The 27,900-nt window shown below is 45.7% G+C and overlaps 2 protein-coding genes across 4 annotated transcripts; one reads left to right on the forward strand and one right to left on the reverse strand.

The window, feature by feature from the left end:
• Nucleotides 1-833: 833 nt before the first annotated feature.
• OSCP1 (organic solute carrier partner 1) lies at nt 834-19,850 on the reverse strand. Of its 2 annotated transcripts, XM_066638318.1 has the most exons (11): nt 19,666-19,850; nt 13,876-13,905; nt 9,333-9,487; nt 6,316-6,483; nt 5,939-6,019; nt 5,713-5,816; nt 4,277-4,405; nt 4,124-4,193; nt 3,029-3,168; nt 2,630-2,693; nt 834-1,452 (listed from the first exon to the last, which is right to left on the reverse strand). In XM_066638318.1, the coding sequence occupies exons 1-11, from the start codon at nt 19,775-19,777 to the stop codon at nt 1,336-1,338; spliced, it is 1,170 nt and encodes a 389-aa protein (XP_066494415.1). In that variant the 5' UTR covers nt 19,778-19,850; the 3' UTR covers nt 834-1,335. The 2 variants fall into 2 exon arrangements, with proteins under 2 accessions (XP_066494415.1, XP_066494416.1); XM_066638319.1 differs by lacking the exon at nt 13,876-13,905 and having other exon boundaries at nt 835-1,452.
• A 457-nt stretch (nt 19,851-20,307) lies between these two features.
• Nucleotides 20,308-27,884, forward strand: SNIP1 (Smad nuclear interacting protein 1). Of its 2 annotated transcripts, XM_066638321.1 has the most exons (5): nt 20,308-20,631; nt 22,314-22,416; nt 23,362-23,927; nt 26,460-26,727; nt 27,476-27,884. In XM_066638321.1, exons 1-4 carry the CDS (start codon nt 20,558-20,560, stop codon nt 26,716-26,718), a joined length of 1,002 nt encoding a protein of 333 aa, XP_066494418.1. In that variant the 5' UTR covers nt 20,308-20,557; the 3' UTR covers nt 26,719-26,727; nt 27,476-27,884. The 2 variants fall into 2 exon arrangements, with proteins under 2 accessions (XP_066494418.1, XP_066494417.1); XM_066638320.1 differs by having other exon boundaries at nt 20,309-20,631; nt 26,460-27,884.
• The last annotated feature ends 16 nt before the right edge of the window (nt 27,885-27,900 follow it).

The following is a 27,900-nucleotide window of genomic DNA, read 5'->3' on the forward strand; positions in this document are numbered from 1 at the left end:
ATAGGAAGTTATTTTGAACACAAGAGAAGCTTTCTTCTCTCTGTGTCACTGTGCTCTGCTTACCAACCAGTCCAACAATTTTTTTGGATTTAAGGTTGTTTCTACCATATGCGATTGTGGCTTTATGTGCCAAACTCACAGCATGTAACCCTCATGTAAGATGTGAGCTGTCTGTGTGCATTTGTGTATAAAGTGTAGCCCACATACACACACAGAGAAAAAAAATGAATGCAATCAAATGGAAGAAATACGCACACTTTAGACTGAAATCATATGATCACTTACCTGGGAGTGTTACCTAACCAGGTACCTAACCAGGTCTGCTCAGAAGTCCTATTTTGTTCAATGGGGCATAGGAAAGTGTGGTTATGATTGCAGCCTAACTTTTGGAGAGACAGAGAGATGATTGCACTATATATCTAATGAGAAGCAGAAAAGTATATTGGTAATAACTCCTAGCAATGCTCTTTTACCATTTCTCCCATGCAACTGGTATTCAGACCCATACTGCCTCTGGAGGTAGCACATAGCCACTAGTTGCCATCAGAAATAAGTGATCCTTTGGAATCAATCAAGTAGAGGCAGCCAAGTTAAATCTGACAAAGGTTCTGCTGTGGAGTGGAACTCCCCACCCCACTCCACCCAAAGGAACAGTGTGATGGTCAGTGAAGGTCTGGATGCCAACATGCAAGATGACAATTACAGGGTGGGTGAAGAATGCACTTACGTGTAACAACAAACAAGAGTGAACAGGTTGTTTCTGGTATTTTTTACTGTAGCTCCTGCATCAGTCCAAAATGATCACACAGTTCAATGACTCTTTCTTATTATGAGACATTCACAAGTTGATCAACAATACCACACACTTGTTTTAGTTTGTTTTCAATTATATTTTATTGTTTTGAATTCGATTTACTGTACACTGCTTTTAACATTTTTCTACAGAAATGCTGTGTATAAATCTAAAAATAAATAAGAATTGGGAGAGAAAACTGGGGGCTCTGTGCTCATGCACACACAGCTTAAAGGCAAGACTTGCATGTTACACTTCAGTTGCTCCAGCTTCTAACCCTATAAAGCACAATCTAGGCCACTGATAGCACAGGATTGAGGTTGCTATTTGAAGGCCACCCCCTCTCCATATTTCCCCAAAGTCAGAGAAAAGAGTCGGTCCAACATATCTAAACACCATCCCGACTAAGTGACTCGACACAAAAAGAATGGCCTTGGTAACCACTCTTTTGAATGGGAAGTGGAAGGCTGGGCAATGCCCACATCAAGATGTGAGGGACGGACTCTCTCTGTCCAGGCTGTGTTGCTCCCTGCAGTGGAGGATCATAGCTCGTCCATCATTGCCAATAAGTCGTTACCCTTGCTGGTGCTCTGACTGGGCTGCTCTGCCACATCAAACTCTCCCATGATGCGAGTCAGCTCCTCGTTCCGTTGTTGGTCCTATCCAAAAAGAGTCAAATTGTTGTGAGGAACAACCAACAATGGAAGAGTACTTTCCTAACACACAGCGATTTTTGAACTTGTTAACATTTTATCTTTAGAAGTTAGTTGCTCAAAAGTTACACAAAGCTACTGAGGAATCCCCAATTTTGCATGAGTTTCCCCAACTAAAATCTGATGTGTTTCTCTGCAACTAATCCTTTGGGGCACAATCCTAACCCCTTATGTCATTGCTTTCCAGCACTGACATAAGGGCCATGTAGCTCTGAGGTAAGGGAACAAACATTCCCTTACTTTGAGGAGACCTCCATGAGTGACACCCAACTGCAGGATGCAGCACATGTCCCATTGGCACCACTACGCCAGTGCTGGAAAGCAATGACATAAGGGGTTAGGACTGCGCCGTTGGTCAGTTGGATTTCCCTTAGTTGCTTGAGTCTGGACAACCAGAAATTTTCTAGATAGTCTCTTGTCCACAAGAACAACAGGAAACTCTCTTGGCTCTCAAACGCTCAATATTTAATGAATTCACTGCTGCAAGATGTGGTAATGACCTTAAAAAGCGATTAGACAAATTGAATGGGTATATCCACAGTCATGAGTCATACCATCTTCACAGAACATCTATGTTCAGAGGCAGTATATGTCTTCATATTACATGCAGGGACCCAAACAACAGAGATTGGCTATTGCTTTGATGCCTGCTTGTGGGCTTCCAAGAGCAGAATGCTGAACTAGGTGGTCCCTTTTCCATTCTTCTTATGTTCAAAAAATATGAGTTTGGGTCTGTCCCGCCCCAAGCGTGATTGCATTCAGTGTGAATCACATCTTCATTTCATCTTTTATAGATGCTTTACCAGACGAAGTAGAGATTGAACTACCAGTACATGATAAAAAGTTCTATGAGGCAGCAATTCTATACGTATTTACCTGGGAGTAAGCTCCATTAAGCTCAATGGGGCTTACATCTGAGTAAACATGCATGGGCTTGCGCTGTGAAATTCAGAAGCATACATACTCATACCTGTTGCAACCGAAGTTGGCTCACTGTTAAAAAAATACTGCTTTTTGTCTTATTTTCTGGGACTATGGCAATGTGCCTGTATCAGCACACCTCCCAAAGGTAACTTTATTTAGCCAACTCCCAATAAGGTACTAGAGATCAGCAAATGCTTACCTTGTCAGCTTGTATGCTGATAACTTGACAAGATAATTCCTCTGGATGTATCTGTGCAGCGTGTCTTAAGGGAAAGAACAGAGGGACACCACTGAACGATATTCACTGAACATCAGAGTGTTTGGTGAGCTGAAATAATTTGGCGTTTGACTGCTCTCTTGCTTAATTTTATTTTTCAGAACAACTGATGTTAACTTACAATTGTGGTGTATCTAGTCAGCTCCTCTGCAATCTTTCTATCAGTTGAAGAAGTGGCACTGTTAGTGGCACTGCTCCAGTAGAGGTCATGCTAGTGCTAGGAGGTCCCACTCCTCCTAAAAGCAATCTACCTCGGTAGATGAAAGGCCACCTCTTACCCACACCACCACCAAAAAACAAAATGAATCCAAGTAATCATACTCTTCCTCCTCATCTGTGGTGAAGAGATTCAGCCGGAATCCTGCCTCACTGCCAAGGGACTTCTTCATCTCCAGGCCACCCATCAGCCTGGCCAAAAAGTTAAGCTCTTCTTTAGCTAGAGGGTTGGGCGCAGCCTTCTCCTGCATAGAACAGCAAGGGAATTTGTTACATAGGTAGGCAAGCAAAAATGGCATTGAAGGGGCTCTGTTTCAAGGGTTGCCACCTCCTAGTACAGCACAAAGGTACATACCTAGTACAGCAGGTATCTAATTCTTAGAATGAAAGGAATTTTGCAATGGACCAGAAATGAAGGAACATATACATGCTTCACAAAATCACTTCCAGGACAATCTGGAACGAATACAGGTATTTCATTTGCCAATTCATTTTCCCCAGAGGAAAATGGATATGGAAAAACTGATACATGGATATGGAAACTGCAGATAAAAGCAGGAACTGTCCTGCTTCCTGTTAACGTTCTGACCATGTTCAGAATGCATGTAGCATGCAGGCTGCCTGCCTTTCATATTCCTGTTTTAGTGTTCAGTAAAACGAAGAGAAAGACTCGCTTGTTCTCAGGGTAAAGAAGCTAAACGAGGGTAGAGGGCATGGGGCGGCATGGAGAACTGCAGAGAACTGGATCAGCGGATGGGGGACACTCCTGTACATCGTTTCATAAACTGATAACCATGGCCCATAAACAGCACAATAGGCTCCTTTTAAATAACCTTTTAGAGGGAAATAGTTTAGTTACGTGGCAGAAAAGTCAACTTGCCCCCCCACGCCCCCCCCCCAATACTCTATTGGGTTACATTACAATGTTTTCACAAGACAATTGTGCCTCCGGAACAATTACCATTGTAATGTGAGGGTCCATCATAGAAAAATAAAAACAAAGTTAGAAGGACTGAGTAGGTTCTGAAGGACATTCTGTTTAAGCAAAATGGCAGTTAGGGAGGAGAGCTGCTCACATTACCATGGGTTTCAAAATGCTGGTCCTGAAGCAATGGAAACAGTTCCAGAGTGGAGTGGGCAACAAGCCAAGAGGGTTCCCCATAAAGCAGTGTGCAAGAGGTTAGAACAAAGATGACTGACCTTTATGTGGGATGCCAAATTTTTGGTTGCCCCCGATATGTGTGTTTCTACTGGCCGGCTGACACTGTACCTAGAGACAATTAGAAAAGGGCTTACAGCAAACACCAAGGAAGGAGCTAAAAGGGAAGTGCAGCTGTCCCAGTCACGGCTTACATGTTTGTTCCTAGTTTAAGACACCTGTCGCCATAAAGTTCGAAGGAGCCTTCCCGGTGTGGCAGTTGGTAACTTCCGCCATGAACGAACTCGATTCTTTTAATTTCATCCCCTTTCCTGTTGAAAAGCCTGTAAAACAGCAAAAACAGAATCATCAGTGATGCTGTGCTTGTTTGTGGGGAATAAAGTTTTAGGCTGCAATCCTATCCAAACTTACTTGAGAGTAAGCCCCACTTACTATAATAGGACTTACTTCTGAGTAGACATGCATAGGATTGGGCCCTTATCCATTTGAAAAGTCAGAAACTGCTTGGTTGGGAGAATTCACAGACAGATGCACTACTGCTGGAGATGACAAAAGGGAGTTTGCTGACCTGAAGCACTTAAAATACAGGTACCCCCCCCCCCCCCCCCGTATCTGCGGATTCAGTATTTGCAGTTTCATGTATCTATGGATCTGCGGGGACACCCTGCACCCATTACCTTTGTTTTTGTTTAGCAGCGATGTAAGCATGGTGTTTCTTGCTAACAAAGGAACATTCTTGCTTAATTGAAGAAAGGGACGTGCAGGCAATCAGCCTGTACACTAGAGAGTGACTCACAGAAAGCAGAACTGTTCCTGCTTCTTGTTAACATTCCTCTCTGTAGCGTGCAGGTTGGTTGCCGGGTTGTCCCTTTCTTCAGTGAAGCAAGAATGTTCCTTTGTTAGTAAGAAGCACCCAGGCTTCCATCACTGGTAAATGAAAACAACTGTAATGGGTTCAAAGGGGAGGCATGGAGGTGCTATTTATATAGGGTTCCCGCCATCCATGGTTCCATCCTCCATCCATGGGCAGGAGGTCTGGTCTAGAGGGTTGAGCCTCCATTTGCTTGAAGATAACATCTGAAGGTCACCAGTTCGAGGCCACCAGCACCATGCAACCTTGAAGCAGCTGACAAGCTGAGCCGAGCTATTCCATCTGCTCTGAGCGTGGGAGGATGGAGGCCAGAATGTGTGACCAGATCAAGAAGAAACATCTGAATATTGTGGTTTCTTGAAAGATAGAAACCTTCATTCAAATTGTAAAAATCCCTACGGGGATTTAAATTGCCTGCCTATGTAAACCACCTTGAATAAAGTCTAAGGAGAAATCTGAGGACCAAGAAAGGCGGTATAGAAATACCTGTAGTATTAGTATTATTATTATTATTATTATTATTATTATTATGGTTTCCATATCTGCAAAGGGCCCCCCGGAACAGAACCCTTGCACATACAGGGGAACACCTGTAGGTATCTTTTCTCTTATTCGCAAGATCTATCTTGTTAGCCTAAGACAGAGGATCCATTTGACAAGATCCTAGGGGTTCTTCTCCCCTCCAAGCTGAAACAGATAGTAAGCTGGATACATCTGATTGACCCACCGGTCAGACAGAAAAGCAGGTGTAAGAATCACCTTATATGCCCTGGAATCTCCGTTCCCCAAGGAACTTGACCCGAAGTAGGCAGCACAAAATGGCCATTTGAATTCTGCACTTTATCTTTTAAGAAGATGGAGACCTATGGAGGAACAAACCAAGTAAAACTTATAACCCATTCATTCAGGACATATGATCATCACTCTCCTGGTTCCATTGTTCTCTGGTCACAAGCTCCTGGACTGACTGTTAAGAAATACTCACCCTGATGTGGATGTCCTGGAAGAAAATGAGCAGTGTTTGCCGGATGAGCTGAAATTCACCAGGTGACAGATGGTTGTAAGTCTGGAACAGAGAACCAGAACATGACATAAGCTACTCATAAGCAGCTCTGGCTTCTGCCACAACACCCTGTGCACTGGTGAGGACCATGAAGAACTGCCTTCAGCACTCCCCTTCACATACACCATTATTTCAGGGGAGCACAGCCAGGAATCACAACACTTGGTGATCAGCCCAGGTGAGATTGGAGATCTCCAAATCTCTTTGGAAGTATATTGGAAATATCTGGCTTCTGTGACTAAACCTGGCAGCCTATTTCAAGAAGCAGGGAGTCAACACTGGAACATAAGGGATCTTACATCAATGATTTGTCGAAAGGTTTCATCTACTTGGTTCATAATGCGGGGTGAATCTTGGATGAAATCTTTGATGGTGTCCAGATGGTTGAACGTAACAAGCAGAATGTCTTTGGGTCGAGGGCACAGGAGAACTTGATGCTTGAAAGCCATGGTCATCAGATCATAGAGCTACAGTAATGCAGATGGAATCTGGTTAGATGACAGAACCCAAGCTGGATCTATGAGGTACTAGGGGTGGAATGTGCAGTCCATTCAACATTGGAGGTTCCAGGTGTCTTTGCCACTAGAGGTGCATCCACTAAGAGCAGGGCCTCCTCCAAAGTGGCACTGACTTTCTGGAATGTGCCCTCACAGGGGCCTGTCTGGCTCCTACACTACAGACCTTCAGGTATCCCATAAAGATAAATCCCATAAAGCTCAATACGTCGATCGCGATCCACCGGTCGATCACGAGGCAAAATGAGTCGATCGCAGGCTTCTCTCCCATCCACGCATCCCTGGGAGTGAGCTCTGTTGACTCTACTGGGGCTGACTCGTGAGTAGACCTGGAGAGGAGCCGCTGGCAGGCTTCTCTCCCGTCCACGCATCCCTGGGAGTGAGCCCCATTGACTCTACTGGGGCTGACTTGCCTTTCCCCTGTTTTTGCACTGGTCTGTATGGAGATCTGCCCCCCCCCCCAACTTCCATCTGTTGGTTCTGTGTGCAAGGGGTTTTGCATTGGTCTTGCTGTGATATCTATATAGAGATCTTCCCTCCCCCACACCTTTCCCCTGTTTTTGCACTGGTCCGTATAGAGAACTGCTCCCCCCCCCACTTGTATTGGAATCCAGGAAGATCTGGTGAGGAGGTAGATGTGGTGTCAACAGTGGCCCCTTTAAGGGTAAGGCCTGGGCATCCAGCAGAGTGTGCTGCACAGCTGCAGCCACTTGAAGGCAATAGGGCCCTCAGGGATATAAGAGCACCTGAAGCAGGAAGGGCTCCACTTATTTATGTGAAGCAGCCTTTTCCTACATGAAGATCATTAAGTCCAAGTACCGTTCCACCATGACTGATGAACATTTGGAAGTGTGCTTGAGGCTGGCTGTCAGCAGCTACTGTCCGGACTATGCATCCTTGGCTGATTCACTTCAGTGCAAGTCATCAAAGTAAACTCAAGTAATTACAAAAAATGTTTATAGTTAATTATGTTGTGTTGTGCAATATTAGCTCATGCGGTTATGCAGGGTACACCAACATACATTGTACACATAAATGTTATATGTTATGATGGTGCGAACATTGTAAAAAAACTCTGGTAGATCTCCGGGCCTTGCTGGGTTTCAAAGTAGCTCTCGAGCCAAAAAAGTGTGAGCACCCCTGCCATAAAGACTTGGCTTTTCAAGATAGTCTTTGGCATAGTTGGACCATATTGCTGTTTTGTATTCTTGTTGTTGGTTTCTCTTTGAGTTGTGCTGTTTTGATACACATTTATTACGTTCTGCTTCTCTTTGCTGGTCGATTTTTGTTGCACTGAATTGCTGTTAGTCAATTTGGGCTAAATATGTTTAAAAAGCAGGATATAAATCTTTTAAAGTGAAATACTATTCACACCAGCTGCCACATTCAGTTGATTTAGTTTTCCAGCTTATCCAGATTCTGGCCTTGCTTGAGTTTATAATAAATGCTTAATAAAATGCATTCTGAAACTCACATTCAGGAAACAATAACAGGGAATTATGATGAGTGGGACAAGCAAGGACATTTCATAAGACAGTGAAAAGTCGTGACAACAGTGTCACATATGCACATGTGGGTGGATAACAATAAAATATGTGGGTCTTGTCAATCAATCATTTCTTCTGGGTCTATGAGTCTATCCAGCCATCAAGTTCTTTCCTCAATGAGAACTGATTTCTGAGATTGGCAAGCAATTGTGAAGCTAGGTTGTCCAAAGCAATCCAAGAAGTCACAAAAACAGCCATTAAAATGAGCCAGCTGTGGCACAACTGTGCAATTCCTTCATCACAATCCCTGACATTTCAGCACGGACACACATTTTGTCACATAATTGTGACACATAAGGTGCAATCCTAACCAAATTTCTAGCACTGGCATAGCTGTGCCAGTGAGGCATATGCTGCATCCTGCAGCTGGGGGGCAGTAACAGAGGCCTCCTCAAGGTAAGACAGTGTTTGTTCCCTTACTTTGGAGTTGCGTTGCCCTTTGCTCAGTGCTGGAAAGTTGGTTAGGATTGCACTTGTAGTTGGCGACAAGGAGTAGGGCCTTCTCCGATGTGGCACCAATTTTATGTAATTCCCTCAGTTTAAGAACTGCTCCCTCCATGGAGGCTTTCCAGTGGGACCTTAAGACTCTTCTTTTCAAACTCGCCTTCCGAGTTTGGGCTTTTAATATTGAGGGTTAAGGTTTTATGCTGATTGTTTTTATGGGCTGCATTTTTACTGCCTACTTTTTTACTGTCTGCTGCTGGCTTTTAATGAGACTTTTAAGTTGTATTTTTTTTTTTAGATAATTTTAATGCTTATATTTTATATTACATTGTTTTTGTATTCTTATACAGTATTTGCACTGTAAGCTGCTTAGAATGCCCATTGAGAGATTAAGGGCCCAATCCTATCCAATTTTCCAGCACCGATGCAGCCACAATGCAGCCCCAAGGTAAGGGAACAAATGTTCCCATACCTTAAGGAGGCCTCTGTGACTGCCTCCCTACCACAGGATGCAGTTCATGTCCCATTGGCACAGCTACACTGGCACTGGAAAATTGGATAGGATTGGGCCCTCAATGGGGTGGTATTATTATTATTATTATTATTATTATGGCTATGGACTGTGATGGTGCAGTAAAATTCCTGCCTGGAGAAACTGGGGCATCACTTTGTTCTGCACCTAAGCTCAGCCTACGTTTAGAGTTGTGTGCACTGTCCCCTGTTCCATGTGATGACAGCATTTGTTGGCAAGCAAAGGGTTATCCAAATTCACCCAAAGTCACCTGGGGAAATGGAAATATTTCTGCTCACCTTATCCATGCTTGGGGGGTTCAGTCTCATTATTGAGGCATGAGCCAGGCGTTCAAACACTGTCCTCAGGGCCTTCCTGGTATAGAGTTCCTGCGGCTTAAACAGCTCCTCCATAAACTTCTCATTAAACATGGTCGTAATGATGTCATTCATAACTGCAAAGACAAAAGGCCAAGATGTCAAGAAATAGACCAGCTCTGCCTTAGTGCTACAGGAAGACACAGACATCTGTAAGGAAGGGAGAGCTTGCAAAGATCTAACCAAAACACATCATGTCCTCACAGTGTCTCCTGCACAAGGCTATGCTCTCTTTTGAATTCCCCTCCTTTATGGAGACTTGCACAGAAGACATTACCAGTGTTCATGACCAATGATATCACCAGCATAGTTAACTAAGCATGGCCTGGAAAGCATTTTCAACTCTGTCGCCACTGCTATTTCCACTCAGGATCCTTTGCAATTGATACTTTCCAATAAGATGAAGTGCTTTCAAACTCCAAAAGGAATATTCAAAATATTGAAATATTTTGATAGCAGGTGGTACTATTGCCAGACAAATAATTCCCTTCCAATTGAAAATTGCATAATTCTGTTTATGTCACTGTTGCACCGGATCCACAGCAACTTAATCACAACAGGAAGAGAATCACAGGACCTTGCGTCTCTCTCCCCCCCTCCAACATTTAACCATTTGCAGTTAGTTGGATATTGACACACAACTAAATACCATTGGTGGCAATAAAAATTACTGGTGGCCTCTTTCTTCAGTTCAGTAAGACCTTTATTGGCATAAAAGGCCTCTTTCTTCATTTAAGGCAGATACAGAAGAACATGTTAACAGAATTACAACACTGCCCAGGGCCAGTTCATCTATGAGGCAAACTGAAGTGATTGCCTGAGGAAGCAGATTGGCAAGGCATGTCCACTACAGCCTTCTTGCCTGCCTCCACTGATCCTCCTCCTCCCACTCTCTGGAGTGGAAAAGGAAGAGGGAAATAGAGAAGAAGCATGGAGGAGAAGAGATCAGTGGACTAGAGTGTCAGAGAAGGAGAAGCTGGCTCATCACCAGGTAACAGGGCAGCTTTTGGAATGCTGGTGCCAGGAGGTCTTGGGCTGCCTCTGATATTGCCTGCCATGTATTAGCAAGATTACCACCCTATCCTGGTAATGGTCCCATGTACTGGCCATAGATAAATATCCATTACAAGTTAACACAGGGATGTCAAACTTGTTTCATACAGAGGGCCGAAGTTAACATTCGTGGTGCCTGCTGAAGCTCAGAAGTGACTTCACGGGGCAGAAAGTGACATCATTAAGCAGATGATGGCCACTTTGTTCTCACAAAGAAACTCATTAGCTGCAAACGACAGAAGAGAAAATGTGCACATCTTCATATTTTCAAGATATGAGAGACCCCAATGATCAAGCTGGGAAACCCCAATTATAACAGGGGCTGGAAAAATTGCTTCCAGGAGCTGCATTTGGCCCATGGGCCTTATGTTTGATACTCTGGGTTAACACCACTAGAAACATCACACTAGTGCTAATTAGATGCCATTCCTTTATACCCAGTATAAAGTACAGAAGCATTGTTGGTCTTGAGAAGACTTTCCCGCACACTGCAGTAGATATCCTTATTGCTAACAGGTAGCTTGAGCATTGGTGGGATACAGTATCCCACCAGCTGTGACAACTACTATTAGAAATGAGTGTACATGAGGACCAAGAACAGAGCAGGAAAAATATTTCACAAACATGGTCAAAATTTGTCGGTTGCAGGCAGTATATTTTAGCGGACAAGATTTTTCAACCAAGCCAAAATGAAGGGAAATTTTCTGGGGCAGAGAGACATACACACTGTATGAGGAAGCAAAAACAAGACTCGTATGGGCACTAATGATGCTCTCCTATGCTGAAAAATGTGATGTTCAATATTATCTCCTGCCCGATTCCTGGTCAACAAGGGAACTTTTCTTCAAGTTCCTCACACAGCAGCTCCAGTCTGAAGTCTTTTTTAGCCGCCATTTTCATTTTCCCCATGCATCAAGTAGTAGTATTTACAGTATTCAATCCAGTTTACAACAGGTGTTGCTAAGTTCAGAGTCACTAGGGACAGATGTGCTGCTGCAAATCCCTCTTGGTCAACTCTCAGACAATCCATACCAAACTGCAGTAAAGCTTCTCCCACTGTATAGCTCTACACAGTCAGTCCGCACCTTATGTCGATTTTCCCTGCACTTTGCAACCCCAACCAACAATTTAAATAGTGCAAGCAATTCTGCCTGCCAGTCTACTTATTAAATACATTTCCAAGAATGAGTAGGAGATTGGAGAATGAACATCAATTGGTTCCAGTTCCTGTCTGCCTCTTGTAGTTCTCAAAGAGACAGTATGTATTCCTTGGCTGTAAGGGATTTTCAAGGTAATTCTGAGCATGTGTAATTTTGGATTTAGGTACAGAATGTAACCCCTGTGTAAACTGCAGGCTGACTGTATACAGGTTTCTGGTCATTTTCTGCTCTTGGAAAAAGCTGCCTACAATAGAATTTAAAGGCTCTTAGTCCCCTGGTGGCTTTTGGAATTTGCAGCCTGTCACATTATCTGTTCTGGTTCAGGAAAGCTCTCCAGGAATTAAAAGGAATCAAACTAACCTCTAGCATTTTGCATCATGTTGGACGTAAAGGTACAAGACAGTTCATTCCACCCCTCTGCCAACATTTAACCCATGAGGAAAAATGACTGGTGGGCCAGCCTGGTCACTTTCTTACCCCTCAGGGTTCTGGAGGGTTTTTCGTGCCATTAAGCTACTAATCTTTGTCCACAAATGAAAATGAGGAAATCCTGAATCATTCCACTATCCACAACAGAGCCCTGTGTGGGCATGCTTTTTTGACTGCAAAGGAATCATTAAGCAATTACAAGTGTGAACTACATAGCATGGTTGCTAGACACAGTGTTGTAGTGCACTTGCAACAGGCAATTAAGGCTGTTGACTTCTGGCCAAAGCTACTTTTGATAGGGGTGCATTGTCATAGGCAATGCAGGCAGGCAGATTCCCTCTCCCCGCCTTGCTGTTTATGTACAAGAGTGCTGCATAACCAATAGAAACAGATAAATTTCAGAATTCTTGGGTTATCCTGTTGCAGAATTGACTTTTAAAAAAACTTGATGGTTTCCTCCTCTCAATCTATTCAGCAGGGGAGTCTTGCTAGTCTGCTGCATCAAAATCATTACAGCCTTAAAGACGACCATATTTATTTCAGCATAAACTTGTGTGGATTACAGTTCATGCCATTGAACTGTCCATGCTTATTTTTATTATTAAAAATATATGCAGGTATAACCTAATTATCCATGGATTTTTCACCCAGTTTTATTTCAACGTGATGAGAAGTGTCTTTTAAATTAAAGAAAAAAAGTCGTTTAACAATAGCCTCATTAATGTGAGAGAGGGCAGCTGGCTGACAATGATTCTCACTCCAGGCACTTAGAACAGCTTCACTCCAAGGCAAGTGACCCCCCCTCCCTTCCCCCAGAGCAAATGAAAGAATGATAGTCACTTTGCGTTCTTTCCCAGAGCTGTGCTCTGGGTGAAGGGAGGTGTCCTGAAGCCTTTCTAAGCACCTGGAGAGACTGATTGATGGATTGTCTGCCTAATGACTCTGTCTTATATCACAAAAGTCAGCAAGGCTGTTTTTAAATTGCCTAGAAAAGGGACATTGTTTTTTAAATGGATTTGCTTTAATGTGATTTTTGCCATCCATGTGAGTTCTGGGAATCCTTGTGAATACCAAGAATCAAACTGCACTTATATGTCACTTTTCAACAAAAGCTCATAGCAGTTCACAAAATAAAATACCTGAAAAAGGGTTCCTTGACCCAAAAGGGTTCAAAATCTTAAAAAGTAGGGTATATAAGATATATCTGATGACATGGACCCTAGCTTATGCTGAAATAAATTCATTCGTCTGCAGGGCACTACAAGACTTTTGGTTGGTTTTCAGTCCATTCAGAATCTGTCAAACATGATGCGGCAAATGCTTTATACATTCTGGGGAGGGGGGGAAATGAGCTCAGATACGAGTAATGGCAAACTGCACTTTATTAAGAAAAAACTATGGAGTGGAACTAGTAAAAGACAGGCTGAGGAATTGGTGGCTAATTTTGCAGCAAGGAAGGAAAAAGGGTGAGAGAGCCGGGAACAGCTTGGTGCAGAGACAGCGCATGCATGCTCTCCACCTGCATTCTGCTCATGAAAACTGCTCATGGCACTCATGCAGTCAGTTGCATGCTTGCGCTCACAAGTATGTGGACCAAAGTTCTGGCAGTCGGCTGAGTAGAGCTACAGCCTATGCAGATTCGGAAGAATTCCCAAAGAAGTCTGTCCTCCCAGGGGTCATTTCTGCCAGATTTTGAACACAGAAAGCCTCAAAGAATGGCTAGTTGGTTAGTTGCTACCACTATGGCAGCGAAGCAGCAGGGGATGGACTGTGTATATGTGGGTGTGTGTTTCTATTGCATGCAGCTAAAAATGTTACAGTACCTCGTCTCCTGTCCACATCAGTCCATTCATCTATAAGAAGCACAAAACAGAAAAAAATGACGGGTCAAGGAGTAAAAACAACACACTAACAAAAGGTTGAAAGGTAGGGAAATGGATGGAAAAGAATCCAGCAAAGGGACTATTTTCTTTTTTTCACATCAGCATTGCACGTACTGCCACCTTGGAGCTATACAGCAATGAAGGGAAGTGCTTCCAAAGAATTTTTAAAATCACAATTATAATTTAAAAATGTGTGGCCTATGACGGAATGATGGGCTGATGTCACAAGTATGATCAAACGGATGTACGATGTTTGTGCTCAACCATTTCACACAATGGATGCACTATGTGGGGAGAATAATCCTATGCATCCAGCAAGAAAATTTTGTGAAAATACAGTGTTCAACTGGACATGCACACCTTGATGCGGACTGTTCATCACACACAAATGAGGCACACAATTCTGTGACCAAATTTCACAAAAGTGACTGTGTTCAGAGACCTCAGCTTCATGCTAATATGCAATTGTGCGAGAGCCATTCTAGCCCTCAACCAAGTATAACCACCCAGGACGAAGCCCAGTCCCATGGCTCCCCCAGCAAAGACTCCCCCCCCAGCATTGCCCAAGCAATTCCTGCCACAAACATAGTGGCCCACCCATCCACCCACCCCCATGGCCAAAAACAGGGAGTATATGCCCTAAAGGAATGTCTGAGACCTCAATCATTGCACATGCTGGGCAAACATTCACCTGAAACCCTCTCGTTTTGTAGCACAGGGGGCTCAAAATGATCTCCACAGAGAGCAGCCCCTTAAAAAGGTAGTGTCCATGTCACCATTTCCCTGCCCCCACATGGCACCACTGCACATACAAGCCGGTGGCATCACCTTCCTTCACAAACAACGAATATGCATCTCAAGCCAAGGAACAAGTGTGTCTGATGCTCTCATCTGTCCGTCTCTGTTTCTCCTTGCTCTCCACAGGCAGCTGTCCCACAGGGATGTCTACAGCCTGCCTGTCTGCAGGGATAAGCGAGAGCCCAGGTGCTGCTCACTAGGGTTGCTCACCTACCATGCCCAGTCAGGTGCCTGTAGGTGAGCAAAGTGGTGCAGCCAGTTCTCACAGGCAGCTGTTACTTGGCTGTTACAACAGCCCTACTGAGAGGAGATGTTTGGCAACCCTACTTGTTTGTTTTTCTTTCAGCTGCTGCTCCATTACTGATACAGCTTAATTAAGACTTTGGCTGAATCACACTTTTATCAGCAGACAGGAAACCCCCCCAATAGCTCCCCTGGGGAGCTCCAGGCAGAGGTGTGTGAGGGGGGACTGCAGGGTCCCAGCCCCCAATACCTGGGATTCCATGGAGCGTGTTTCCACCTGTATCAAGAGCCCCCTGTTCTCTAAAAGTGGGATACCTGATGGGAGGTGCAGGGGAACAGAGGATGGTAGGGCAGGCACAGGCAGTCGGCTACACAAGTGCCATAGCCAGTCGTGGGGGAGGGTTGGCAACTACCCACACAAGGGTACAAATGGACAGATGGGCCACTGCAGTAGGTGCTCCATGGTACACAGTTGCCAATGACTGACCCATGCAAAGTCAAACCCAAGAGACAAAGGCACAGTCCCTTGGCAGTGAGACACCCCTGACTAAGAGAGATACAGATGAAGTGGCTGATGTCAGACAAAGGAAGGTCAAGAAGGGCAGGTGGGGAAAAGCTAGCACCAGTCACAAGGGGGTGAGAGGGGGAGGGTGCCAGCCACCAGCCCTAAGGGCCAGCCAGTAGTCATGAGGTGCCTGCTGCTCCCCCAGCCAGCCCGGAGGAACCAGCAGCCTTGAGACGTTTGTTGTCCTCCCAGTGTGTTCTGATGAGATAGCCAGCAGCTCCATGGTGCTGGCCACTCCCCAGCCAGCCCCAAGGCTCCAACTTACAGCCCTTCACATAGGCATATGTTGTCACCGCCAGACATGGAGCCTCCTTGGGTTGGTGTGGCTGGGCTGGGCTGTGCCTATGCACTTGCTTCCATGGGAGTGGGGATGGTACCAGGGTATGGGTTTGGCAGGCGGCTCTGTGGTCTGGTGGGCAGGTCTGGAGATGTGTCTGTGTGGCATTACTCAGTTGACTGGTGGTTGTGGCACTGATGCGGCAAACCCAGTGATAGTGTTTGAGCAGCACTGTTGCTGCTGGGGATGCTGGTGGTGTTGTTGGGCTCACTGTGCTTGCAGGACATGTCTCAGGCTTGACTGTCTCCCTCCCCCCACTTTGCTGGCCTGGTTTAGGATGAGATGGGTGCTGCATGAGTGTTGTGTGACATCGGTGCAGTATCCAGATAGGATTGGGCCTTTAGTGTCAGTTCTGTCTTGATTTTTTCCCATATGCTACAATGTTCAGTTTCTGGGACAGTTTCTGGCACAATCTTCCTCAAAGACAACCAAAGACATTCTCATCTTAGAAGCCAAGGAGCTTGCTCACAAACTGGGATTCCATAAGCCACATGTTATGTATGGCAAGATCTACAGAAATGGTTAGTTTCTTCTCTATGCTAATCTCTTTTTTAGGTCATACTTATAGAGCTTTCTTCAAAATGCCACCATTGCCACCATTCAAATGTCCAATAGGAAATGTTCCCCACTGCAATGTTCCCAAGTGCTACTAATGCGGAATTGTGTTACGAAATGTTGGGTTTATCACCATCAGCTGTAAGATATAAGACTCAAAACTATTCAGCACAACAGTCTGTCAATTACTTGAGGCAGGAGAACCGCATGGGTTTATTAACCACCTGTGACTTAAATGTCCCATTCAATAAAATGAATGAATAAATGTTCATTATTTATGATGAATAAAATGATTCAAAATGTTCAAAATACAATAGGATAGATAGAAGAAGGCTAACTGGAAAAATATTAAAACTGTTCCAAGTAAAGCAGCTTGCCCAGGGGCAACTGATTTCATGTAATCAGATTAGCAGAAGTTACTTCATTGAGTGTTGAAAAAAAAAATTAAGCCACCTTGGTTACTCTATAGAAAGGTGGGCTAGATACACTACAGACAAATAAACAGGCCCCTGAACAAGAGAACTTAGCAGCCAGCAAATTAATTTTAAAAAGAGAGAGACCTTAAAAAAAATAAAGCTACTAAGGGCCCAATCCTATCCAACTTTCCAGAACTGATGCAGCCACAATGCTAGCCTGAGTTAAGGGAACAAACAATCCCTTATCTTGAGGGGGCCTCTGCCCCCACCATTTCAGGATGCAGTGCATGCCTCTTGGCATGGCTGCATCAGTGCTGGAAAGCTGGATAAGATTGGGCCCTAAGTAGAATATATGACATAGGATTCAGGAGAGCAGGATAGTAAAAGTAGACTAATTTTTGGAACTGTCAAAGTGTAAAGGGGCAGAAAATCTTCATAGCCCATAGCCAATAAGCCTGAATAGTTTTTACTGCAACACTAGGCAGACAATTGTTAGTCTCAGGGATGTCTGACCAGAAGGTGAAAGCCTTCTCCAAGAAGAATCACCTTCTTAGTGCTCCAGGTTCTACCACAAACCCTGCATGCACTACAGACGGTTAACAGGAAAGCAGAGCCTCCCTATACATGCAAGATGCCCACCAAAGCAGAGTTTCTGTTGTAAAAACATGTCTTTCAAACCTCCTTCTGTACCACCTCTCTGTACATGTGAACATGCAAAATCAGAGGAAGGTGACATGTCCACACATCAGTTACATACATCTCACATGGATCTCACATGGATTCTTAAGGATCAGCGTTTCTCAACATTTGTGCTCCACTATACCACTTCCCCTGTACCACCGGAAGTTACTAGCTATGACATCATCACTACTTATGTTTAGGTTTGGAGCACAGATGCAACAGGACAAACACCAGTAAGAGGCTCAAGATGAACAGGAGGGCTTTTCTGAGTTTAGAAAAGCATGCTTTGGTGCTCTGCCTTCCAAGCTGAGCTTCCTACCACTGTTTGTTGTGTCACGTTCCTGATCTTGCTGCTGGCTGGCAGGTGTCTCAGTAGTCCTCTAGATGAGTGTTTCTCTGTGTTTGACCTCCACCATACCATTTCACATGGTACACCTATCTGAAGTACCACGGGGAGTAACAGGTGCTGACATCATCGCTAGTTCCTTCTGGGTTGGGAGGCCAGATGTGACAAACACCAGTAAGAGGGTCAGGATTAACAGGAGGGCTTTTTTGAATGTGGAAAAGCATGCTTTAGAGTTCTGCCCACCAAGTCAAGCCTCCTACCACTGTCTGTTGTGTTGCATTCCTGGTCTTGCTGCTGGGTGACAGGTGACAAGGCATCCTGTGAGTATCACCAGACATCTCAAGTACCATTGGTGGTACCCATATCAATTGAGAAACACTGATTCAGGCCAAACGCCATCACCATATCCTGTGGCAAGGAGTTCTGCAGATTAATTACATGCTAAATTATGGTTGAGAAACACTGTTATAGACCTATATCAGGACACAACCAGCTAAGGGAAAGATGGAAGTGATAAAGCCTGCAATGGTGAACATTTTCTTTTTAGGGAATTGTATCCCAATAGCATAAACAATTAGAGAGAATTAAAAACAAAACAAAAATGATAGATGTTTCTATTATCTTGAGCCCCTCTGCTGCCATAAGAACATAAGAAGAGTCCTGCTGGATCAGGTCAAAGGCCCATTGAGTCCAGCTTCCTGTATCTCACAGTGGCCCACAAGATGCCTCACAGCCCAATCTGAAACATGTCTACTCAGAAGTAAGTCCCATTCTAGTCAATGGGGCTTACTCCCAGGAAAGCGTGCATAGGATTGTACCCTCAGGTAGCACCCAAAACAACAAAAGAGCTCCATCCTGGTGCCCTCGCTTGCATCTGGCATTCTGAGGTAGCCTACTTCCAGAATCAGGAGGTTGCACATACCCATCATGGCTTTTAACCTGAGACATTCCTCCATACAATTCCCTTTTAAAGGTTCCCTTTTAAAGGTATCCAGGCCAGATGCCCTCACCACATCCTGTAGCAAGGAGTTCCACAGACTAATTACTCCCTGGGTAAAGAAATATTTTCTTTTTGTCTGTCTCCCGACACTTAATTTTAGTGGCTGCCCCCTGGTTCTGGTGTTATGTGAGAGGGAAAGAAGCATCCCTCTAGCCACCCTTGTCTGTACCCATCATGGCTTGTAAACTGTGATGGGCTTTTCCTCCATATCTCTGTCCAATCCCCTTTAAAGACCAGACGCCATCACCACATCCGGTGGCAGGGAGTTCCACAGACTAATTATACACTGGGTAAATAAATACTTTCTTCTGTCTGTCCCAACTCTCCTGACACTCAATTTTAATGCCTGTCCCCTGGTCCTAGTGTTGTGTGAGAGGGAAAAGAACCTCCCCCCAGCCACTCTGCCTATCATCATACCCTGTGGAAAGGAGTTCCAGAGACTAACGACACACTGAGTAAAGAAATGCTTAGATATCCAGTGGCAAGGACACCCAGTAGGTGTCTCCTGGTTCTGGCGCTGTGGGAGAGGGGAAGGAGCCCCTCCAGCCACTCTGCCCGTCCTGTGGCCAGGAGTTCCACAGACTGACGCGGGACGGGTGTGCTTCCCCTGCGAAGGAAGAACGCCTGAGGGAGCAGAAGCGACAGGAGCCTGCAGGAAGCCGAGCCCTCTGGTCAGCTCCAGCCCGTGGCGGGGAGTTCCGCGGGCGAAGCCCACAAGGCAGGGTTCCGCTTTTCTGCTCCTCGGTCAGCGCCAGCGCCCCCGTCCAGGCGGCCCCGCTGCCCACTGACCCTTATGCGCCTTCTCCCCTGGGATGCTCTGCGCGCGCAGCCGCTGGTCCAGGATGTAGAGCATCTCCCCGCCCAGGTTCACGAACAGCAGCGGCAGCGTTCGCATCGACATGCCGCCCCTCAGTCCGTCCGCCCGACAGAGCGGGGGACTGATGCGAAGGCCACAGAGCCGGCCTCGTCGCCAAGGCAACGGTCGCAGAGGACAGCCAATCGGAAAGCGGCTTGTTGGGAGGTCCAGAGTGCCACTGCGGGCGGGTCTTCCCTTAAGCCACGCCCCCAAGCTCCGGCTTGACACAGGCCCCGCCCGCTGGCGCTCACTGGCTCTCCTCTCAAGCGCTGGGAGGCGGCAGACGGCTCGATGCCGGAGAGGGCCGTTTCGCTTCTGCGCATGCGGAGCTCAAAAGACTGGTGAAGTTTGCTTCGGTTCTCCGCATGCGCAGTTCAACAGGTCCATGCTGGAGTGTTGGTTCGGCTCTGCGCATGCGCAGCTCAAAATTTGTCTGGTTTTCAGGGGACAGCGTTTAATGTAAAGAAATTTATCTGGCAAAGACAGACAGACACAGACAGACAGGTTTTCCAGTAGTTTCAGGGTGATTCACAATCCATTAAGAGAGAGGGAGAGAAGTGACGATAGAGAGGAGAGAGAGAGCGGCTCGGAGAGAAGAAACCATGGAGAGGAGAGATAGAGTGGCCCATAGAGAGGGAGTAAAGTGACCATAGAGAGGAGAGAGTGGCTCAGAGAGTAGTAACCATAGAGAGGAGAGCTAGAGCGACTGATAGAGCCAGAGGTCGGAAGTGCATCTAATTCCGGCGGAGGAGCCGGGAGTAGGCCTGGAACCGGAAACCGGAAGGCCGTCGAGGGAAGGAGGGGAGCGAAGGTGGACTCGCTGCTATGGAGGAGCCCGAGCGCCGGCGGCGGAGGAAGCGGAGCCCCCGGGGAGGCCATTCCCCGCCGGGAGCCAGCAGGTGAGGCGCGCTCGTCGCCCCGGGCCTGGTCCTGGGGTCTGCCACCCTCCGTGGGTGGTGGTTGGCGGTAGCCCCCCTCCCCTGGTCCAGCCCCAGCAGCCTCCCGGGGGGTGGGTGGGAGCAGCAGGGCCTCTAGGAGGCTTCTGCGCCCTTCGTCCGCCCCTCGAAAGCCACCAGGGCACAGACCCCTCCCCACCCCCGTCCTGCCCATGCTCCCAGTGCTGTGTTTGGCCCCCTTCCCAAAGGGGGGAAGGGGATGGGGAAGGGTAGCAGCAGCACCACCACCACCCTGGGGGGTGGGAGCAGCAGGGCCTCTGGGGGCACAAGGGAGGGAGCAGATCGGCTTCTGTGCCCCCCCCCCACAGGGTTGGAGAGGCAGAGGGTTTGTGGGCCCCCTTACCAAAGGGGGAGGACAGGACCCCTCCCCCAGAGGAGTACCACTGGTGGTGCTGGAGGTAGGGAAACGAGCAGTGCAGCACAACCTGCCTTGTGCCCCTGGGCCTAGGCGCAGCCACTCCCTTTACACCCCCCAGTGGGCCCTGAGGAGCAGCAGCATCAGCCACTGTTTCCTCGAGGTCTGTTGTGCCAGGAGAGGGAGGCTGCTCAGTGTGAGGTGCAAGGAAATGGGGCTGTTTGGCTGGCTGTTTTTTGTGAGTGGGGCAGAAGCCCCATCTCCTGTGTGGCCTGCTGGCTGTCCCATTCCCCCTACTCTCCTGCTCTGTCCTCCCTCTGCTTCTGGGTTTCAAGTGTGGGGGTTGCCCAGTCCAGCTCTTCAGCCTTGGGGTCAGCACCCTGTTGGACTCGTGAAGTGGCCTCAGTTGAAGCATGGCAGCCATTTGTGGGAATGAAGAAGAGACTGAAGTCTGCTGGACCAGAGCACCCCCAGCTAATGGAGGAGGCATCTTGTTCTGTGTTCAGGCACTAGGAGATGGTGTCCCAGCCCTGCTCAGGTTCTTAGCAGATGTGCTAAAATAGCTGTCACTAGTGTCAGGCTTCCTGGTTGCTTTTTTTGCTGTAATAAGAACATTTGGTTACAGTGAATAGTGCTGGGAGGGGGTGGGGAATGGGCAGCGACAGGTGAAGGGAGTGGGCAGATGGGGTCCCGGGAGACGGGCAGGATCCACAGTGGTTCCCCAGTCTCAACCTTGATTGATTGAGGCCATGGCATGAAAAAGGTTGAAGATTACTGGTCTGTTGCAAACACTTACGGCTCTATTGTTGCATAAGGAGGGCAGGAGGTCTGGTCTAGAGGGTAGAGCCTCCCTTAGCCCGAAGATAACATCTGAAGGTCGCCAGTTCGAGGCAGCTCCATGAATGGTGAGACCTTGAAGCAGCTGACAAGTTGAGCTGAGTTAGTCCACCTGCTCTTTGGTCTTGGCTCCCCTTCAAGTGAGAGATGAAGGAGGCAACTGGGGGCCAGAAGTGATACCAGACAGTGAAATGATACCATCTGAAATGTTGTGCAGTTCTTTAAAGACAGAACCTTTCTGTTATTGTAAAAATCCCCTCGGGGGTTTAGAGATAGCCTGCCTATGTGAACTGCCTTGAATAAAGTCAGAGGAGTAATCCGATGACCAGAAAGGCAGTATATAAATACCAGTATTATGACAAGCCTCACTGGCTTTTTCTTCGCTCCTGGTGGGAAAGTCAGTGCTTAATTTCGTGTCTGTGTCTTTTAAAAGGTCACAATCAAAACGGAAAAACAAATCGTCAAGCAAAAGAAGCAGGTCTCCCAGAGAAAAAAGGAGTCGAAGTCCCCAGCACCTGATTGCCAGAGTTAAGCAGGTAATTGACATTGCAGGTTGGGGACACAGAGGACCTTAGGAAATAAAACAGAGATGAACAGAAGTGCCAGTGAGTATTGGGTATGGTATGTTGAGCAAACATTAGAGCTACTAGCAAGTTAACTCTGTTAGCTTAACTACTGTAATTAAAAACCAGATGTCTATGACATGACAACTGATCAAATTTCCTTTCCCATAACTATGTGTGCATATAAAAAGCCAGATTTGCTTAGTGAGAGAATATTATTATTTGTGCAATCTAAACAATTTAAGAAGTTGTATTGTGATCCTTTCAGGTATTAGTGGCCTGATAGTGATTTCTGAGATAGTTGAAATACAGGTATAACCTAATTATTCACAGATTTTTCACCTGTGGTTTTATATTAACATGATGAGAAGGGCCTTTAATTTAAAGGAAAAAAGTCCGTTAACAGTAGTCTCTCATTAGTGTAGGAGAGGGCAGCCTACAGATAATCCATCAAGTATTCTCTCTTCTGGTACTTAGAACAGTTTCACTCCCAGGCAAGCTCCTTCCCCCTGAGCATGTGAAAGAATGCTAGTGATTATCTCCTCTGATGAAGGGAGGGGTCCTATGCAGAGATAATGATTCTGCCTGAGGGTCTGTCCTACATTATAAAGATCAGCAAGGCTGTTTTTAAATTGCTGAGTAACAGGATATTTTTAAAATAGATTTCCTATAATGTAATTTTTGGGTGGGTGCTGGGAACTGAACCTTCCTGGATACCTCCTAGATACTGAGACTCAACCTGTAATGGCTTTGCTTTCTCAAATAGCCTTTGCTCTACAACTGTTGTCAACATACCATACCAGTTCATTGTTGCAGTAACAAAATTTAAATATTGCAGTCCTAAAAATATACTTGGAAACATTTGACATCTATTTTCCTGAATTAGATTTTTGACTGGCTGCTGTTTCACTGTTGTAGGAGCGAGAGGATCGTGCTCGAAAGGGACATGAAGAAAGGCAGCGCAACCACTCTGAACCGGAGCGTAGGCGGGAGAGGAGTGGCGACAGTGATGGGCACCGGGACCATTCAAGCCGAAGGAAACCCCATCACAAGCAGCCTGGCAGTCGTGCCAGGGAAAGGGAAACCCATCATCTCCAGGAACAGGAAGCACAGAGGGAACTTTATAACGAGCGACGGCGTGACCATCGTCAGCAGATAGAAGCAAGTGGCGATGAGGAGAACCGAGATGCAGGGAGGCCTGACAGCAAGAGTGCAGACAAAGAGAAGCCAAGCTTTGAACTGTCCGGTGCACTTTTGGAGGATACCAACACTTTCCGAGGTGTTGTGATCAAATACACCGAACCCCCGGAAGCACGCATTCCAAAGAAACGGTGGCGTTTGTATCCTTTTAAGAACGACGAGGTTCTACCAGTTATGTACATTCACAGGCAGAGTGCCTACCTGCTGGGGAGACACCGACGCATTGCTGATATCCCCATTGACCATCCCTCTTGCTCCAAGCAACATGCTGTCTTTCAGTACCGGTAAGTCTTTGTCCACATGAAGGGAAGGGGGACAAGCCACTTAGGAGTCCCTGTGAACTGTGAATGACTGTTAATTCTGAAGTAGATGTTTAAAGACCAAAGTACACATTGCATTAAATGTGGTGTTTGGCCGTAAATAGAAACTAATGAGGGGTTGGTTGAGACTGTGGCATTAACAAAGTGGTGGGCCACTGTGAGATACAGGAAACTGGACTAGGTGGGCCTTTGGCCTGATCCAGCAGGACTCTTCTTATGTTCTTATGTAAAGAGTAGTTTACCCATTTCCTTCAGGCTTGGATCCTGATTAAAATGCCTCAATCCCAAGCTACTATTTGCCTTGAAAAGGCAATCCCACTTACACTAATGTATGTTCTGCCGAACAGAATGAATGGTTGGCATGTGTTTGAAAGTAGTGCCACCACAGTGCCTAGGCCATTGTGCCCTGGCTTGCTGCAGTCCACGCCTCTACCCAGTTGAAGGAGAGAACATAGTGACCAAGGCAAGATCTTTCCCTCCCTTGCTGGAGTTGCAGTGCAACTCTGTTCTGACTCTATGTGGCTGGACTACAGTTCTTCAAAGCAAGAGTACATAAATATTTGGCAAGCTATAGCAATGGTTGGAATTTACTCAAAGGGAGCATCCTTACCATGTTTAGCAAGCTATAGCAATGGCTGGAGTTTACTCAGAGGGAGCATCCTTGGTTTGTATGTGGGAAACACTGCTAAATGCTGATAGCTATTGAGGAAGGAATGAGGGCAGGAGGTCTGGTCTAGAGGGCAGAGCCTCCGTTTGCCTGAAGATAACATTCACAGGTCGCCAGTTCCGGGCCACCGGCACCATGAATGATGAGACCTTGAAGCAGCTGACAAGCCGAGCCGAGTTATTCCACCTGCTCTTTGGTGTGAGCGAAGAAGCATCTTGGCTGCCCTCCATGTGAGAGATGAAGAAACTGCTTGTCAGCTTGCGTGGGAGGAAACCGGAGGCCAGAATGTGATACCAGATCAAAAAGATCCATCTGAATTGTTGTGGTTCTTGAAAGATAGAACCTTTCTTCGATTGTAAAAATCCCTATGGGGATTTAGAACAGCCTGCCCATGTAAACCGCCTTGAATAAAGTCTGAGGAGAAATCTGACGACCAAGAAAGGCGGTATATAAATACATGTATTATTATTATTAATGGTTGGCCACTATGCTTAAGGCAAGACATGGCTCACAGTTCTGAATGGGGGAGGGAGAGAGATTTGCAACACTCTTACTGTTGGAGTCATCAGATCCCCCCCCCCACTTGCTTACTTGCATGGAGTGCATTGTCCCTGTGGGGGTGATGGAATAGTAGTTTCAGTTGCTTGTGGAGTCCTCCTTGGACTGTGTACCTGTATTAAGAATTCTAACAAATGTTAGTGAAGTGTTCTACCCCTTTTGAGAGGCAGCAGGCTGTTTGTGCCTTGTCTTTCATAGTTCCCATCATGAAATTTCTCCCATATGTGCTCTAAAGGCAGAAAGATAGAGCCTCATACAGTATATACTGTCATATCAGTTATGGTCTCCGTAGCAGGGGTTTATATATTGGGGTGAGTGTGTTGTCATTGGGTGCAGTTAGGCTGAATCTTGGACTTCAAGAGGGGTCAAGGTAGGTAAAGCAGGAGGCAGGGATGGCAGTAGTTTTCTTGGTATTGGAATGTCTGAGTAGGGTCTAGGATTGAACGCAAGTCTGCACCTTGCTTCTGTGCTGACAGAACTGTTCCACCAGCATAGCATTTGTTATTTGCTATTGCAGTGGTATAAGAGACTTCCACCAAATCCACATCTGCTACAAGTTGGAGCACTAGACTGCACCCTAACTATCATTGTAAAGAAAGTACCCTTTACCTTAAAGCTTTCTCTGCATGTCTCTTCTTTTGTCTCTCATTTTTAGTTTGTTTTAGTTTCCCCAAGTTGGAATAAGTACTCCTGTTTGTATGCCTGCTTTGTGTTCTCTAACGCTGCAGTCCTATAACACTTACCTGGGAGTAAGCCCCAATGACTATAATGGGACTTCTAAGTGAACATGCATAGGATTGGGCTCTAACACTGCAAACCTATACACACTTATCCAATTGAATGTCCTATTGAATTTAGTGGTACTTTCTTCTGAGTGGACATGCAAAAGATCAGACTGTTAGTAATAGTGCATATGGAGGTTTGAAAGCCAGGGCGGGCCTTTATCAGTAGCTTCTAAAGGGTTGCTGGTGGTGTGATAGAAGGCAGCTTGTTTTGATTCTTGGATGACCACACCAAATGGATTGCTATCATTTAAACAAAAATGGAAAGGAATTGTTTGTTTTAAGATGGTCCCCACAAGTCCATGGAGTTGCTATATGAAATCCATAGTGACTAAAGAACATTTAAATAAAGCAAAAAGAAGCATGGTTGACTGGCAATTTGAGCCCAGGTCTCCCTGATCTTAGTTCAGCGACATCTTAGTTAACTGCTACATCTCACACATACTGGCTTCATGCTGTTCATTAATGTGAACCTGTGTTTCTTGCAAGGCTTGTGGAATACACCCGCCCAGATGGCACTAAGGGTCGGAAAGTAAAACCCTACATTATTGACCTCGGCTCAGGCAATGGCACATTTCTCAATAACCAGCGCATTGAGCCTCAGCGCTACTACGAACTGAAAGAAAAGGATGTACTGAAATTTGGGTTCAGCAGCAGGGAGTATGTTCTCCTTCATGAGTCATCAGATACTTCAGAAGCAGGCCAGAAGGAGGAAGAAGAGGAGGAGGAAGAAGAGGAGTCTACCTGACAGCAGCTGGTAAGGAGACTGGACTGCAACTGAACTGGAGTCCTCAGTGTAGATGCTGAAACATTGCTGCACCAGTGCCTCTTACTGCCTTAATGTTTGCTCTCTTTTGCCAGTCATCTTGCTTATTTTGGGAGCTCCTAAACACACTAGCTGTGTTGATGGTTATGGGCATAGAAAAGCCAACCCATAAAGAAAAAGATGCTTTTCAGTACCAGGGTGCTTTTGATGCCCAGATGGCATAGCAGCAGTGGTGCTGGAACTCTTCAGTGCATGTTAATTTTCAGATATGCAAAATAAACCACACTGGGGCCACCTCAAACAAAGAACCCCCAAAAACTTGTTTTGCTTGCAAACTATTTAATAGATGTTAATTTTTCTTTTAGAGTTCAGGAATAAACAAAGCCTGATGTATTTTTTTTAATGTTTCTAGTGGTTTGGTTTTTTCTTGTAAAGGAATTGGCTAAAATTCATATTACTTTCTTTGGGTCATGTTAGCAGTTCTGTACAAAAGACATTTCAGGGATGTAGTTTGCAGGTCCCAAGCAGTGCAGTTTGGAATGATAAAGGAAGATTCTTCTGTGTCCTTTTTTTCCTGGCTTTGTACCTTTAAGGTAAAATGGGAATTTGTGTGGGTTTCTCAGAATGCTTGTACTGACCTGTGACTATATTTTTGGTTATTTGGTGCATATTTTTCAACAAAATATTAAACAGATTCCTTTGTTTATAGATGTTAATCCCTTTGTTTCATTTTTGGCAGGAGGCAGATGGTGTATTAATTGCGGGGAAGGAGCAAGAGATTTTCACACTAACACTTTTGTGCCCTGAACATTGCACAAGTTTCTATTGCTGCCATTTTGAGTATTAGTTACCTTGCAATAAAGGAAACAGAACTCGCTGTACTTCGGTTAGTGACTTTCCACTGCCCCACACTTTCTGAGAGCACTTCCTGTTTACATAAACATGGGGATGTGTGTGTAGGATTGTGTGCACCTGTCTAGAACTGTTATAGGCACACTAGGCTAAAGTTTATCATGTAAATATGGGGCCAAAATCCATATTTTGAAACAGTAGGTGATGGATACCGTTCTGGGCAACAACATAACCTTTACCATAGTCCTGAATTTTTTAATTTTATTTTTTTTAAATAAAGGACTTGTAAATTGAAATTTTCTGTTTGGTGTC

The sequence above is a fragment of the Tiliqua scincoides genome, chromosome 10, assembly GCF_035046505.1.
Source record: "Tiliqua scincoides isolate rTilSci1 chromosome 10, rTilSci1.hap2, whole genome shotgun sequence".
In the NCBI taxonomy this organism is placed as follows: Eukaryota; Metazoa; Chordata; class Lepidosauria; order Squamata; family Scincidae; genus Tiliqua; species Tiliqua scincoides.